Here is an 18,078-nt window from a genome sequence, read left to right on the forward strand (position 1 = left end):
CGTCCTGGAAATGTAAACAAGACGCACTGGCACTTTTTTGCTCAGTGTGCATATGCGGATCCGTGTTTTTGAAGCAGGGTTGTCATATGTGGTTAGTCAGCATAAAAAAATGAAAAAGAAAGAAGAAAATTGAAGGGACCAAATGTCAGGTGGAAGTGAATCCACATTTAATTTTGTGCATAGAAGCATTAAATGCATCCGTTTTTTTTTTTTTTTAACAAAACAGACTTACTCAAAGGTATATTAGATAACAACAACCAGACTTTCAATCTTGAGGCGACATAATGCTGCTCGGCTCCCGCAAAGTGAGGGAAGAAGTGGAGCATTCAGAGAGCGAAGAGATTTGTTCTCGAGCTGTTTGTAACACTTTTATCTGGCTGATAATGTGTAAAAATGACCCAAAAAAATAAAACGATTCACCTTATTCGGTCAATTTAAACGATATTTATCTATATTAGGGGTGCAACTAAAAGCAATTTGAATTGGAAATTTGGTTTTGATTTAGAAGATGTGCATTGAATCAAACCGAAACTCTCAAGAAAGAAAAAAAAAATCAAACCGAATCATAATAGTCCACTTTCTATATATCTATATTAGGGGTGTGCATCTCTCCACAAAAAGACGATTTAATACGTTTTTTATTTCAATATGCGCGGGGTGCGAAATGATTCACGGACGGTTCGATTTGATTCGGTTCAACTTCGACATGGTATGGCTTTTTATTATTGTCATTTGACATACATTTGAATTAATTTGTCAGTAGTCTAATTGAGCCATTTCCTTATTTTATATATATATATATATATATATATATATATATATATTCCTGTCTAATGCAAGTCATGCTAGCTGCTTATATTTTCGGCGTTAATAGACATTTGGGTCTGTCATTGTGAGCCACCTCTCTCATAAAAACAAACATCCTCTCGTGATGTACTGCGATGTCACTTGAGCGCATCGACGGGGAAAAACGGGAGACAGTGACACCCAACTCCAGGCTTCACATCCCCCGTCACTTGTCAGACTGTCATCACCACACACACGCACACACACACACGCACGCACGCACACACACACACACACACACACACACACACACACGCGCGCGCAGACTCCTCCACTGTGACATTGTCTGTCATTGCTGGCTTACAGCGTTGGCGTCGGGCCCGCAAAAATGCTGAAGCCGACGCGGGATGAAGGACCTTTGAGTGAAAACCCTGCTGATCCGATTTTGCATTTATTTGGAAACAAAAAAAAACAACAACAACAACAACAAACATTCCCAAGCTGTCAGAGTCAACGTCGTGGCTCCCGAAAGTCAATAAATAACACGGTTATTTGGAGCACAGCGGCGCGGGAGGGTGACAACGTTTCCAGGTGAAGGACGAAAGTCTGCTTCTTGGGAAGTGGGTCGCGGGTCTGAAGGGAGGAACGATCTGTGACATGCATCTGGAGGGAAAAGGGAAAGCAAGTGTGGGGGGGGCGGGGGGTCTTCTAAATTAAGATGGCGGGAGGCAGAAGGGATTGAGGGTGGAAATGTGAGGAAACAAGCTAGATATCCCTCACTGGCCATTTCATTAGGTACGCTATCTCATGAGATCCAATGCAAAAACTGATACAACTGTTATATTTTGAAGAACTGATTAGGTTTGAATTGAATATTCTATTGATTAATAGAATGTTTGAATAAAAAATAAATAAATACTGCCCTGGGTTGGCTGGCAACCAGTTCAGGGTTAGCTGGAAGCCAGCTGGGATAGGCTCCAGCACCCCCGTGCCCCTTGTGAGGAATAAGAAGTTCAGAAAATGGATGGATGGATTCTCAAATCTAACAACATATTGGCCTACATATGAGGTGCAGGCATTATTTTTGATGACTTAGGGGTGACTTGGCTTTAAAAGGCGGGGACTGGTCTGGTGAGTGACGTGGGTGTCAGCGAATGAGAGTGAGCAATCGATCATTATTATATAATTTCACTGAAAATCAAATATACAAGAAACTCTCACCAGGAACTATTTATAACAAATTGAAATTGCTAGTCAACCAGTGGTTGCTAATGCTAGTTGCTATCTTGGGTGACAGTTCAACAGCGCTAAACAAGTCAATGCACTCACCATTATCCAACCTTTTTTTGCTCAGTCCTGGCAAGCTACTGGAGGCTGGCTGTGCCGTTTACCTGGCGCCGGTTATGTATTGTAACATTGTGTGGGGTTGGCGACCGCAGCATTAGGCTAGTAGAACTACATTTCCTATGATTCTTAGACACAGAAGCAGGAAGTAGTTCTTAGTGCTGGAATGACAAAAACACGCCTCAGAAAAGTGATTTATATACCCGTGGCCCAAACAAGTGGCTTGCTGACTAAACTAAAAACAAAAACAAAACGGGATGCGGACACAAGGCTCAAATACGGGATTGTCCCTCGTTCTAATTAGCAATGTCGGCTATATCAAATTAGCTAAGATCGATACATTACCGTAGCAGAGGCAGTGATTTTTCTAAACCTTCTATTATATAATTAAGCCAAAAAGGCGCACACCGAGTGTTACTACATTCGTGATGCGTAAGGGGGCGTGGCTCCATCTCCGGTTACATCAGGTTACATCAGTGCTAGCATCTCCTCTCTGCTCCTTGCGAGTGTTGTCATTTTGTATTTATGTGTTTCATATCGTTTGATAACCAGCCCGAAAGTGCATTTTTGTTCCCAAGTGGTGGAGGGGACAGCTTCCAAAAAAAAAGCCCTTTCAACACAGAGGCTGTAAAACTCACAAAACCTTGCAAAAGCGAAGACGACTTGAGCCACACCGGCCCTCCCAAAGCAACATCTGCTGTTTACTCAAGCGTTCCTGCACTGACATGAAAGGTTATCCTTTAATAAAACCGGCCAAGCGCTTCTCAAACTGCCGCAAAAAGCACCACTGCTGCTAACGATTAGCAAAGCCGCTAACACTTAGCAATTTCAATCCATTTTTCCATAGCACTTGTCCTCATTCACACCTATGGACAATTTACAGTTTCCAATGAAGCTCCGCGTGCATGTTTTTGGAATGTGGGAGGAGCACGCGCACCATGACCACCAGCGTGTTACTCCTCCGTGCACGCGCGTGCGTGTCCTTGTTGTTGCACATGCGGTCCAATTCAGAAAATGTTTTGCTAATCTCCAACAGTCCAGTCTGCTTTCTCTTGCCGGCGACCCCCCCTCCCCCCCGCCTGCCGTTATTATTGTTTCCAAAAGGAGGAAAGCACGCACGCGCATACGCGCGCACACATACATGAGAGGCAGCCAGCCGAAATAATGCATCTTGACATGTGTGCCTGCATACCGCTGCAGGGAGAGATTGGAGAGAAAGAAAGTGGAAAGAAAGAGGGCGAAATATGAAGGGCAGGATGATGGACAGCGGAAGGCATAGTGCAATTATATACTATCTGTGTGTGCGTGCGTGCGTGCGTGCGTGTGTGTAACAATAAAAGAAAGGGAGCGATGACAGTTGTGTTTGTTTAGTTGCTCTGCGATTAAAGCAGGCTGCTCCAAACTGTGTGCTCAAGCTATATGGCAATCTGTCTGTTTTCCTACCCTCTACGTGTGCGTGTGTGTGTGTGTGTGTGTGCGCGCGCGCGTGTTTATATGTGTGTACCTTTCACAAGTGCAAGTGTGTTTGCGCAGCTAATGCGTCAGTCTGTCTTCAGTTCTCGGAGCGTGTCGACACGTCCACAGGTTTATTACACCCCCCCCAAAGTCCAATTTTTATTGTCAAACTACTCAGTTTAGCAATTGAGTCCGCTAGCTTAATGCTAATGCTAAATGGCATCTTTGCTGCTGTGTACAGGAGCACGGAACTGGCAAATATGCTCAAATGTATTTGTAAATAGCTTTAAACAAATACTGGTATAACATAGCTAAATGCTAAAAATAAAAATAAAAAGTAATCATAATAATAATAATAATAATAAATAATGCACTGCACGCACAAAAATAAAGCATCAAAATTACAAATAGACATTGTTACTTTTTGAACATATTGCCATAATGTAGGCCAAATGCTACAAAAATATATTTTTTAAATTGCATCTACGCAAGTTAATACACCATAGCAATATGGGAAAAATGCTTTTAGCATTTAGCCTACAAGTACATGTGAACATATTTGCAAAGCCAGTCAAAAAAAATTACACTGGCAAATGCACACTTACGCAGTCGTGCTATAAACCCTTAAAAAGATCTTTGTGCAGTTTGCCACTTTTTTTTTTACTCGCTACTGCCACCTCTGGTCCAAAGCGTAACTGCAGCATCTGTGTCAGGCTCGTTCACGGTGCGCGTGCTAGTCCGTGCACGATCTTAAAGCGACGGCCACAGTTGACAAACGATAGACAAATGAAGTAAGAACAACTACGCCCCTCCCCCAAAAAAACTGGAGTTTATGAAGGGAAGATACAAGCTGATAGGTGCAGTCAGAGTAAAACAGTTAGCAACACACTCAGTCATATATTCTTTATCCCCTACATTGATTGACTATCAGGGCCACACTGAGGTGCTCAGCTACCCAAAAAAAAAAAAAAAAAGCAAACATTTCATGCGGCGCGCTACCTAGCGATGTCAGAACTGAAAGCATCTTGCAGGATCCAAACCCGTGCACCTCGCGAGCAAGCCTCACAATTTACTGACAGCGAAAGTGCGATTTCATCACTTGACCACCTGAGTGAGGCCTCGCGCGAGGTCAAGTGAAAAACAGCAGACGCGCTCCCGCAGGATCAAAACGCCTCCGAAGTTGTCGCTCGCCGCTCTTTTGGAAGCCATGTTTGTGCAGCCTGCCAAAACATGACAGATGGGAGATATCTGCCTGTGACTGGCTGACAAATGCCAGCTCGTTTGGTGGAAATGTACGAACGGAATGCGTCACACAAACTTTTTTTTTTCATGTGTTTGGTCATTTTACATTTTTAAAAAGAAGCATGTGCGCATTTGTATATCGCTGCATAAACACCGCGATAATTGGTCTCCAGGTGGTTTTATTTCATCAAAATGTCTTGAAATACTCCATCAAGTCGTTGGAAGGGCTGCCTGTCCGCCGCGCCGATCTGCACTTCATCACACGCTTCCTAATTGCGCTCCAGAAATAACAAAGCTCGGATCGCCGACGAGCTGGACGCGCTAGTACACGTGTATCAATCACTTAAGAATAACAAACCACGCTGTTTGGCTTTTTGCAATGTAAAGTAGAATAAAAACAGAACTTCAATCTTTATTAAAGCTTCAAATCATCCCAAAATTGGACCTGGCTGGATGGAAGAGCGGCGTTCCAGGCTAGGTGGAACACGACTGAAGGGAATAAATAAAGGTTAAAGCAATAAAACAGAGAAGCCATTCTCAATTGTGTGTGTAAAAAAAAAAAAAGGTACGATGGCACTGGCTCCCCTCCGCAGCGCCTCCCAGAAAGCAGCGGGGGGCGCTGCGGATGAATTAGCGCACTGTTTTCACTCATTAGGCCGCACCCAACGCCTCACTTTTTCGCTCTTTTATTTACGCCCCTTTCTTCGGTCCCGACTTCTCTGGCAGTGCACAAAGAGGCCGCTCATAATGAGTGTGTGTTGTTCCATACATGTGTGTGTGTGTGTGAAGGATTACGGCAGCTCCAATCCAGTGAATAGGGGCCAGACTGGGCCCCGGCCTGGCTGAATTAATTACTCTAATTAGCTTCTTAATTGCATATATTAAGCCGCTGGTGAGCTTCCATTTTAGGGTCCAGATTGAACGCACACACATATACAAACCGTGGGTGGCGAGCTGCGCTTGCGAGCTCCGCCTCCCCTCATTCCACTTGAGGTACGAGTGGAGGAACGAGACCCCCTCCATGACGGGGCTCCTCAATTATCCCCCCCCTCAACTTCATCAATATATAATAAGTGCATAGAACAAGAGCAGATGTGCGGTAATATGGACGATAAGCCGCCTAAAGAGGAGCCGAAGGGATTAATTTGGCATCTACTGAGAATATTTGAACACTCGTGAGAGAGCAGACCTCCCCCAAGGCCTCTCTCATTTGGAGCACCGTACAGTAGAAACACCTCCTGTATTTTGCCATGAATAATCATGTCCTAAAAACAACAAACAATCACGGTAACAATAACGCTAATGAGCTATTCGAGCCAATGAGACGCCAACTCCGGGCCCGGGGGGTCGTGACCTTGGCGGCGCGGCGATTTGGGGTGAAACGTAACCGACGTTCAGAACAACAATGAAGATTAGTGGAGGACGAGTCAACAGCTAATGAAGCTCTCTTCCGTACAAAAAAACACACACAAATAAACACACGCACACACACGTTGTGATAATGACGTCCTTTGTGCAGTTTGGAAGCAATTAGGACGCTTAAATGGCGACTCAAAAGGATTTGCAGCCAATTGTTTGTCCCTGTCCCTTTGAACGGCGGACCTTGCCGCTCCATCATGTCTCGTCTACTTTGTCTATTTGGCGGGCATTTCTCATCTCTCATAAAACTCCATTTCTGGATGCAGTCGTTGTCCCAACATGGTAGACGCCTTTAGGGTGCCGGAAGGTACGAAAATGCAAATGATATGGAGTTTCTAAATGGCCATTTCCTGCCACGGTATAATAAGAAGACCAAGCGCGCCTTCCGCAGGAGAATTAGGGTTAAATTATTTAAATCTTCTCATCCTTGGTCTTTTTTTTTTTAAAGAAAGCTACATGTCGTTAGCCTTAGTCATTTTTTTAACTCACTGTCACAATATCAATTAAAAAAGTATTGATGTTCTGGTGGAAAACGTTTTTTCCTCAATTCAATTGTTGAATTAGGACAACTGGATTGGATTTTTGTACAAACATAAAAATAAAAAAAATAATGACTAAGGCAATTATGCTATTAGGCTAACACTTGCCAACGTTGTAGCATTTAAAATGATGTTTTCTCACCTGGTGAAATTTTACATAAAACATTTATTTCCTCTCGCAATAATCTATTGAATGTGGTTTAAGGCATTAATTGCCACAAATTGTTGTATGGTTATTGATAGTCCTTCCGTACATACAACTGATCATCATTAATAGCGCTCATGCTGCTCAGTGGCACAGTGGGTAAAGTTCATCGTCCAGTAACCAGGAGGTTGCGAGTTCGAATCCCACCTTCGACTGTATATTGCAAATATATCCGTGGCCATTATGCTAAGTGATATATACATGTAAACCAACTGACTATCATATCAGGTAATGGATTATATATATATATATATATATATATATATATATATATATATATATATATATATTTCTCTGAAATGATTAAATCCCACCTTAGACAGATTGCAGTTCAAGTTTTCTTTTTATTCATTTGTCTTTTAACTACAATTATAAATTTTTAATTTTCAATTTACTTCATAAGCACATGCATTCAAATCTTAGCATTCAGCTTTTCAGCATTGCTTATTATTATTAATTTATATAATATATATTTAAATACATATTTATAATTCATAATTGTATTATTATCATTATTATTATTATTATTAATTTATATAATATATATTTAAATATATATTTATAATTAACAATTTTATATTTGTATAATTATTATTAGTAGTAATAATAATGATAACAATAGTAATAATAATAACAATAATACTAATTATTTATTAATTGAACAAATTGTTATCATTATTAACGTAAAAATAGTTTCATAGTAGTCATCCATTTCTGCTTCCAACGTCCTGCTTTTATTGCGAATGAGTGGAGCCGCTTCGAATTGCTTGGGAGTCAGCTGTGTTCCCTCGCGCAACGGCGCATGGCAACGCATATGCACACGTCTATTTGCTCCGCCCTTGTGCGCATTGAGACTGCGCTTTGCGCTAGACTTGCGCTAGGCATGAAAATGAGGCCCAACTCTCTTGGACACTTGAATTGTTTTGACAGGTGTCGTAAAACTCCGCCTCTTCCCTCATTCTGTGGGAGGCGTGCAGCATTACGTTGCCTCAAGACTGGATGTCTGTTTTTAGACAATAATGAGTATAAATAGTTAAGTTAGCTCCTTTATTTGTGTTTAGACCTCAGCATGTGTATATGTACGTTTCCATGAAGTTACTCCTGGGGAGGTTGGAGGAGCACAGGTCATGTTTGTGTGATCCTGGCCACTAAATCAAGCGCCATATTAGTGAGCTCACGCCATCTTACGGGTGGCAAAGGTCAGCTGGCGAGGTGCGCTTGTTTTAAACACCCCACTGCCTCCCACTGCACTCACATATTTGATTGCTTAGCAGAACGCTGGTTACACACAAAAGCGCTTTTGTCTGTTTTAGCGGCAAGAAATGTTTGCGTGTGTGTGTGTGCGTGCGTGTGTGTTTGTGAGAGAGAGAGAGAAAGGGAGAGCAACATAAGTGCACGGAGGTTAAATGAATCATACAATGTTAACCAGGCCCTATCCAATTAAGAAGGGATTCTTTAGTGTGTGTCTGAGTGTGTGTGACCTTTAGCGGGAGAGACGTATTCACACTCCCGCATGCAATCAACAACCCCCCCCCCCCCCCCCCCATCTAATACACGCACACAAACACGCAATCTCACAGCAGACAGTAGCCGGGCTCTGATTGCTGACCTAAATCAGCTCGGCGATCTGTCACTTTCTCTTACTTACACTCGCCACACATCTTTTTTTTGCATCTTTTCTCACCCCTTCCTCCCTCTTCTCTTTTTCTTGTCCAAATAATCCCCCCTCTCTCTCTCTCTCTCTTTCTTTCTCTCTCTCTCTCTCTCTCTCTCTCTCTCTCTCTCTCTCTCTCTCTCTCTTTCCCCGTGTCACTTTTGTTCAACTCACCTCGGGCCGAGCTGCGTTCTCCCACTGAAACGCCCCATTGGTGTCACGTGATATTGCCATGGCTGCCAATACATGCACACTCACCGGACACAACATTAAGTACACCTGAAGAGTGCTTAGTTCTGAGGTGTAAATCAAACGATATGTATATAAAGGGGATTTTTTTTTTCTATTTCCCACTTTAGTTGATTATCGCACGCTGCCTTCACACATGGGAGTTGCCTCAAGAACTGGAAATGTTCGCTGGAGCGAGAAGAAGCGCAATGCATGCTGGGAAAGCCGTCACAGGGAGCGCTTGGAAAGAAATGCTGATAGCAGAGTTTGTAGGGGGGAGGGTAGGACGACGCACTGAATGAAAAAAATAAAATAAGAGTGAGATTCACGGAGGTCCAGGATGGAATGCTTCGCTCTGCCGGGGCAATATTTGTCATTGGCGATGAAGAAACTTCGCCTTGAAATTTCAATAAACGTTTTTCCAGACCAGTGAGTCAAGTATGGAACGGAGCCATTAGAAGAGAGCGGGATTCACTATGATGATGAATGACTTTTAAAGCTCGAGAGAGGCTGGGAACGTGCTTTCAAGTGAAAGGGACTTTTGGAAAGACACCTGGGCATGGGCTACTTAAACCATTTAGCTTCCATTTTGGATCTTAATCGCTTCAAGGAGGTCAAGTTTCACCTGGAATATGAAAATTACAACCTGAACATGTTTTGCATTTGCATTGGATGTGATGATTGTATTTTTGGGACTATTGTCCCAGTGCATTGTATTTTATATTTATATTTTATAATATTATTAGAGCTGTCAAACGATAAACATTTTGAAATCAGATTAATCACTTATTAAAAAAGGCTTTTTATCAAAAAAAAATTCCCGCCAAATTTGAAGAGCACTGGTTATGTGTTCATTCTTTTGACATTTAATGTTATGAGGACGTCTATTTTTGGATCCACCGCACACGCTCATCCTCATCATTAATTACTTGCATAATTTAAAATGGAAGAAAATGACCCAATATTTTGAGATGAACAAATATTCCAAATGTGATACGCAAACATTTATTAAATGTTTTACTTTGACGCATGTAATTATCATCCGCTGTCATGCTAAAGGATAATCTATAGTAAATATTAATAGTGCGATTAATCTGCGTTAATTTATGATTGCGCAAATTTTTTGTGATTAATTAATCAGTTAACGCGTTAACTTTGACAGCACTAAATATTACACATATCTTACATTATACATTAATATTTTTATAAATATGGTACATTATTTTTGTGAATCATTCTATGTTGAATATTCTAATTGTACCGCATGTTTATTTGGTAGATTTAGCTCTATTGCGCTAAATTAGCGCCAAGTAGCGCCGCATCTCGCTTGCTTTTTTCGTTGTTGTTCTTTTGGGGGTTGCTTCAAGCAGAGGAGGCGATCGTCTGACAGATGAATTAAAAAGTTTGAACATCGCTAGTCAATCTGGTGACTGGCGGTTGTCTTATTACTTAGGCTAATGCTAAATGCTATCTTGGCTGACAGTTCGATGCGCTCACCACTATCCAATACATATTTTCTTAAAACTGGTTTGGCCACATTTTTGGCTTTAAATTCAAAGGAAATTGAGCTCCTTTTTCTGGTAAATGTGCTTTGGCCACCCGGTGGTAGTCTAATACAGACACAAAGACATGAAACCAGTCAAAACTCCTCCACTCTGCTGTATTTGTTGTCATTCTTTGCAGAGGATAAAGAATATGTTCCTGTGCGTGCTGCTTTTATTATCTATTTACCTGGTGTTGCTTATGAAACAACAGACACCGATGCTATTCGTTAGTCTCGCTACTTTTTGTGATATTTTTGTTTCGTGATGATGATGATGACATGAATGTGAATTCTAACCAAAATGTCCTTAAACGACACAAACAAACTCATAAAAACTGACATTTCATCACGATTTCACTTCCACGCTGAGGTAGGTCATTTTTGTCCTTCTCCTTCCATTTCGCCCTTCTCCTTGCACTTAAGCGTCTACAAATCAAAAAGCTTTCTGCACGATCAAATATTCAGCAGCCATAGATTTGTCCGGACTCCACAAACACACCTGAGCTAGGACCCTTCACAGCAAACAGCGAGCGCGGCGTGGAGGTGGTGGGCGCAGCTCATTTAGTGCGCAGTGCAGATTTCCTCCCGCCGCATCATCTCCTCTTTTGTCTATTGGAACCCTTTGCGCATCTTCATCTGCCGCTCACCTTCACCCTCGCCCCCCTAACCGGATCCGCAGCCGCCGCTCGTGTCATTTATTTCAGCTTAACCCTGATAAATAAACCAGCGCGCACCCCTTGCATTATTGAACACTCCGACAATGCTGTCTGCACGCACCGCAACCACAAACAATTAGACCGCACACACACACGCCCACAATTAATCACTTTTTTAAAAAAAAACACACACACATGCAAACATACAGCTTTTAGAGTCCACTCGCTCTTCTATTATTCATTTTAAGGTTGTTGTTTACGTGGATCCGTGTGAGACGGCAAGAACCGGGCTCTCCGCAAAGCCCCGGGGGTCCTGCTGCATAAAAGCCCGGCTGGGAGTCCTTTCGCTTTTGCTCGTTCATTCGCGCCCACGCGGGGAGACAGCGGTGTCCGCATTCGTGAGCACTCGCGAAACGTGTCAACGAAACCTGTGCGCAAACTCACGCACACACTCTCACGTACACACACTCTCACATGCACCATCTGTCTCAGCATGCAACAACACTGCAGTCCCGCAGTGGGTGACCTGCTCACTACAACAAGTCACCAAACTTTTAGAGCTATTCGGAGGATGTTTACAGCGACCCATGCGTGTTGGCGTGTGCGCGCATGTGTGTGTGCGCGCATGCATGTGTGTGTGTGCGTGTGTGTGTGTGTGCATATAATCAGAGAAGGCCCCCCGTGTGTGCCGATGTGAGTGTGCATTCGTTAGCGGTGGCGGAGATAACTGTGCGTGGGAGAGTGACAGCCAGGTTGAGGGAGTGAAGGAGCACACGCACACACACACACACACACACACACACACACACACGCACACGCACATGCACACGCACAAGGTCAAATGTATGTTGACTGTGAGGCGGCCATCATTCACTGCGAGGTGTGTGTTTGCATACTCATGAAAGTGTGTCGAGTTTGAATCCATTTGAAGAAGTGATATATTTTTATGGATTGCTTTTTCAGGATGAGCATAAAATATGGCATAATTGAACAATAACTAGAGCTGCAGTTAGCAAATAGTTGCTAATTCCATTGATTATTCCAGCGCTTCGACAAAAATGGATTTGATCATTGAGCTGTTATTTTAGGCACCGTCCTCACATTCCACTGTAGTATCTGTGACTTTTGAGTTAATGTGGCATTGAAATGCTAGGCCAGGCTTGGTGAGTGACGTGGGCGTCATCATCACTCTAAATACAGTTGGGTCAAAAATGGACCAATCCTCTACTTGGGTCAATTTGACCCAACTTTCTGGGTTGTTTTATACAAAATGACCCCATTTTTGGACCCAAGTAAAGCATCTGACCGTTATTTATTTAAGTTGTTTTACACTAAAAGACCAATTTTTCAAAGTTGGGTTAAATCGACCCAAGTCGAGGATTAGTCCATTTTTGATCCATAATTGGGTTACTTTTGACCCAACTGTTTTTAGAGTGTATTCGTGCTATATTCAAGTGTTACACAAAGTCAGGCAGTAAAAGACGCACTCATGTGTGTGACATCTAGCATTTATTCGAGTGTGTGCGTGTGTGTGCGTGTGATGAGGACGCAGGCTTACATAAACTCTGACCTCATGTTATGAATGAAAACATCCATCAGTGAGTATGACTAATCAATTTTGCCGCTCTTTCTCTGCCCTCCCCGGGGTGCAGGAAGAAAAGAATCACTTTTAATGGGATTCGAGTAATCTGATTACAAAGCAGTGGCATCTGTAATACATTAGTGACCTTCCAAAAACAAAGTCATTAGATGAGAATCCTCCACCGCCACAACCAGCACTAGATTTGTAAATGAAGCCATTAGTACTTGTCAGTGATGCCATAGCACACTCGTGAGTTTAAAGTAGTTAACCCGTACATACTGTTCCTTTTTCATGCGGCACTTTTAAAATATATTAAATTATGGACTATACATCTTTTTGAAATGTCATTAATCCTCAATCAACTGTTCAGATTAAAGGGAGTGTGTTTCTGTTTGCTACATGGCGGGTTCTTGATTAAAAATCAAATCCCACGTCTGTGTCGAGGCCACCTTTGACCCCTGTATAGCTTCTGTTCTTTATATTCCGCAGGCATGATTATTCGTCGACAGCTTTACTCCTTTCACTGTTCCGAGATTCTTTCAGGACCCTTCAAAAACCAACAGGTGCGTGTTTCTGCAGCAAATGTTGTGTGAACAAAGCTCCGTTTTTTTCCCTCCGCGGGAGCCGTGCAGCGCTATGGCGCCTCAAGATTTCAAGTCTACTTGATTTTTAGACAATGACGAGTGAGAACAGGTAGGTTGGAGTTGTCAGCCATGAAGGTGCGCTTGTGTGCCTTCTACATTGCTTAGTCAGCCTCATCATTCGATTTATTTTATTTATTTATTTTTTTGCATCACTCATGGCTCTAAGACCTTTGAAAAAAAATTGGGGTGGATGATTTCCTGAAAATTAGCGACATGAGGATTCCACAGTCTGTCAGGCGCGTATCCTTCTCTAATGGCTAAGGAAGTAGCTAAGGCCCCTAAACACGCACATTTGATGAGCCACTTATTAACGATGTGGCAGCTTCATTAAACGAGACACCATAAACGCCGTTCTTTGTTAAGAACCAACCCAATTAAAGCGCACATATCGTTATCAATAAGTTATCAGCGCCAGATGCTCTGTGCTTTAAGCTACTCCGCTTGCTGCCTACTTTCACACCTATCCACATGAATCAGTGTGTGTGTGTGTGTGTGTGGGTGTGTGTGTGTGTGTGTGTGCGCGCGTGACCTCTTGCCTCCATCGATCAGTCCGGAGCTGCCAATTGATCCGCCTGAGCACTGTGTGTGTGTGTGCGTAGGTGATAAAGGTGTCGAACGTCGACTCACCTGCTCAGGGAAAGACCAAATCAAGCTATAGTAAGAAAAAATTGATTTTTAAGTCACACACCAGGCCTGGGCAATATGGCCTTCAAATGAGATCACCAATCCTTTTCACAAAATCCGATTTCTGATTCCCAGCCATTTCTCCCCTTGGCTTATAGGGTGGGAAACAAAAGAAAATGACATTATTCAAAACAAGATCTGCTTTTGTTTTTCTTCCCCCTTGTGGGATTTACTTTATTTCTCCTGATACCAAACAAGCTTTGAAACTATTTTTTCCGTCAATTTTTTTCCCCAGCCTCAACTTCCACAGAAATAAATTAAACTCACTTGTCGCTTGTTTGAAAAATGGTCACTAAATATAGCCAGAAAATCGCTGAGTTGGCAACACTCTGCTTTCGCAAACTAGCCTGTCTCTATTTGCAGCCATGTTGTTAGTGTAAGTTAAATAAATATATTGTCTGGCTTTTGCCAGTTTTTCTCTCTGCTGTCAAGTCAAACAAGAATTAAGGGACCCCAAAAGACATTATTGTAGTCATGATATATTTTTTCAATCACATCTGACTCTGTGGAACACTTGAATATTACAAATATGCTGACACCCACGTCACTCACCAGGCCAGGCCTTGCCATATGCACTCAAAAGTCACAGATACTACAGTAGAATGTGAGGATGGCCACAAAAATGATATCTGCATTTCACACTTACATGTTGCATCTAATATATCAAAATCAATGATTATCGACGCACTCAAATAATCGATAGAATTAGCAAATATTTGCTAGCTGCAGCTCTAGTTATTGTACAGTTACGCTACATTTTAGGATCACCCTTAAAAGGCATTCCATAAAAATGTATCACTTCATCAAATGGACTCAAACACGACATACTTATGCGTAGGCAAATACGCAATCAGTCGGTGATCGGAATTTTATTTTGCCAAATATCGCAATTGGCATCTGGCTCAAAAACCGGCAGGCACCAATGATTACAAACAACAACTGGAGTAAAATTCCTTTCCTCCTCTATGATTTTTCTCACCACAGATGAGAGGAAGTGAGCAGACATAGCTTGTGCGCACCTGAGTGCATCCCGCCTGCGAGGTGCGTAGGAGGCGAGAACCAAACAACTCACTCTCACTCCTGAGGTGTTTTTCCATTGTGTGTGAAAATGAAACAGAGTAAAACAAAGCCCCCCTTCGGCTTCCGGAATGTTCCATCCCATGATGATCGCGCTGGGCCCGACTTGCCTTGATGACCTCATAAGCAGGTCCCCGAGGGGCAGCAACAATCTGCTCCGAATTGAAAGCAAAGCGTGCTTTCATCTTTGGCGGTGACTGTGGAGTCCGAGAATAACAATACACGGCGCCGATACACTGGACACCAACTGACTTGACTTGTGGAGAAACCCGCCTGGAATGGACCATCGCGAAAAAAGTTGCCGACAGACCCCTGCGAAGAAAACTGCGACCCCGTATCAGGTTCTAAGGCTCCACATCACAGCATTGCACTGTATTCATTTTCTTGAACCACAAAAACATGGTGCAAATGTATAGGAAGAAGCAGGTTGCCACAAAAAGAAAAGTCAGAAGCTCGGGCTGGGCGATTATGAAAAAAAAAACATAATCACAATTATTTTGATTGCGATTGAAATTGTGATGAATGAAATGATTATTCATTGATTTTAAATTTTAGGATTCATTCAACTACTACAACTCACCTACTCAAAACTACAATAATACTCTAATGCCCATTGATCCCTGCACGTTCAACACTTTATTCTTAAACGCTATTCTCTTCGTCGAGGACAAAATGACTTTTGTAAAAATGAAGTGAAATTCACGCCTCTTGCATTTTCACTCTGTTACATCATATATTGCACATAATCTCCCTTATAACTTTATCATATTTATTTCATATTAGTTTGTTATTATTCATTTATTTTCACAAGCCTTGTGATTTACTGAGCTAATCGTTATTTATAATTTACCATTATTGTTTTTGAAGGGAAATTACTCACCTAAGTCTATGCTAATTCCCGTTAGCATATCAATGGGATTTTACATTCACTTTAGCATTAGCATTGGCAATGTTTATAAAACTAAGATTGTCTTGTATTTACTTACAATGTGTATAATTATTATTGTCATTAAACAGCTTAAAGCACGCTCAAGGGTGGCAGAAGCACACACGCTACATGCTTACGACGCTGGCAACACGCTGCATTCAGGGTACTTTCACAATGTCGGGAACTTGCAAACCATTTGGCGCATTAATCGCTTTTCTTTGATTAGAATGCTTTTAAAGGGATACTTAACTAATTAAGCCATTTTCAGCAGTTCATATTTTGTCCAGAATGAATTTGATAACCTGATTATTTTTCTTGCACAATTAACAACTTTAACAGCTCATTTTTCCACTTGTTGCCGAGGAAGTAGGTAACGACCAATCATGGCTCACCTGATTTCTGGGTTAGGTCAGCAAACTAAGCCATGATTGGTCGTTACCTACTTCCTCGGCACAGGTGATGTCATCTTAGTCGACAGCAAGTGGAAAATGTTGTGTTTTAAGGTATTAATTGTATTGCTGCTGAAAATGGCTCAAAGAGTCAAGTATCCCTTTAAGGTCATGAGAAGCCAAAATCGAAATCACAAATAAATTTTGACTGCTCACTATTATCCCTCCAAATTTTCATGAAAGATTTGAATATAAACATGTGGACTGCACTTTTTAAGCACTGAACTCATCTTGATAAAAAAAATAAAAATAAAAAAAAAATGTAATATATATGTAATGTGAAGGTTGCGCGTATGCGACTTACGGTACTCCCACCTCTGCCAAACAAGCCCTCACAATCTCAACGGCCATCAGCATGATAAACAAACACGGTCGGGCTCAATCAGAAATCAAGCGTGCAAGCATAATCACTTCACACACACACACACACACACACACACACACACACACACACACACACACACACACACACACACACACACACACACACACACACACACACACACACACACACACACACACACACAAGCGCGCTTACCGATGATGTAGTAGTCATGCATGCTCTTGAACTCGTGGCCCCACAGGTTGGGCGAGAACTCCTGGAACTTGATGGTGAAACGCCGCTCCCGCGTGGGCTCGTCGCACGTCAGCACGATGTTGGGCGACCCCATGACCTCGCAGCGGTCCGCCTGTTCCCGCGACGACACCAAGTACAGCTTGTAGAACTCGTACTCCGGCGTGGAGCGGGCCGTGTCCAGCGGAGGGCAGATCAGGTCCAGCCGGTCCCCGATCTGAGGGTAAAGGATGTAGCCCTTATCGTCTCGGAACCTGCGAGGGGGGGAAGGAAGTCGAGTGAGACTCCCTTGTTGAAAACGCATCGAACCATTTCATAATGAAGTGACTTCATCGAAAGGAAAACGTCAAAAGGCAAAAACGTGACGCCGAGCCGATGCGCGCTGACGGGCTGCATGGCGGGAGTGCCGACGGGAGCCCGAACTCTTCTAGCATTCCTTCTGTTGTGGTGCCTCGCGCATTAAATATACACCATCACAAAGCATGCACTTCACGTCTGTCACAAAAGATTTTAATAACATAGAGGAGCCGCCAGATCCTCACAATTTGAGCTCTTCGAGAGAGAAAGAAATTGCACAATTTCATGACGAAAGCCAAATGAACTGCTTCTAAAACCAAGCCGTGTGTTTCACTCATACTTGTGTGAATCGTTTTGACTGGTGCAGTGTGTATGCGAATAACAGCCTTTTGCATGTTGTAGATCAACATATAGACAGGCTTGGGGAGTAACGGAATACATGTACTGGTCTCTTGAGGTCTCCCTAATTTGTTGGAATTTTGATGTTTCTGGGGTTGGTGAAAGACTCTGGTTGGTAACCCGGTGGGTAGTAGGTAATGTCTGGTCGGTGCTGGATTTCACTTTCCTTCCTTTTCTTTGATCCTTCCTCGGGTCTCCTGACCACCTCACGACTCTAAGCTGGATTCTGAAGTATTCGGTTTAGGTGAACGGTATGGGATTTTTAATAGGTTTTAGGTGAACTAATGAGTACACACGCACGCACACATGCACATACTCACCCACATACAAAATAAAAATGTATTACATTTTTTTTTTTAAAGAGATCAATGAT

General features: G+C 42.5%; 1 protein-coding gene across 2 annotated transcripts in view; it reads right to left on the reverse strand.

Moving 5' to 3' along the window:
- Nucleotides 1-18,078, reverse strand: part of efnb3b (ephrin-B3b) — a 58,523-nt gene that overhangs the window by 15,311 nt on the left and 25,134 nt on the right. For both annotated transcript variants that reach the window (XM_086058814.1, XM_086058813.1), the window contains exon 2: nt 16,974-17,263. In XM_086058814.1, coding sequence (XP_085914940.1) covers nt 16,974-17,263 — 290 coding nt within the window. The remainder of the gene's footprint in view (nt 1-16,973; nt 17,264-18,078) is intronic.

Source organism: Leptonotus elevatus, chromosome 17, assembly GCF_054856555.1.
Source record: "Leptonotus elevatus isolate MCC_2025b chromosome 17, RoL_Lele_1.0, whole genome shotgun sequence".
NCBI lineage: Eukaryota > Metazoa > Chordata > Actinopteri > Syngnathiformes > Syngnathidae > Leptonotus > Leptonotus elevatus.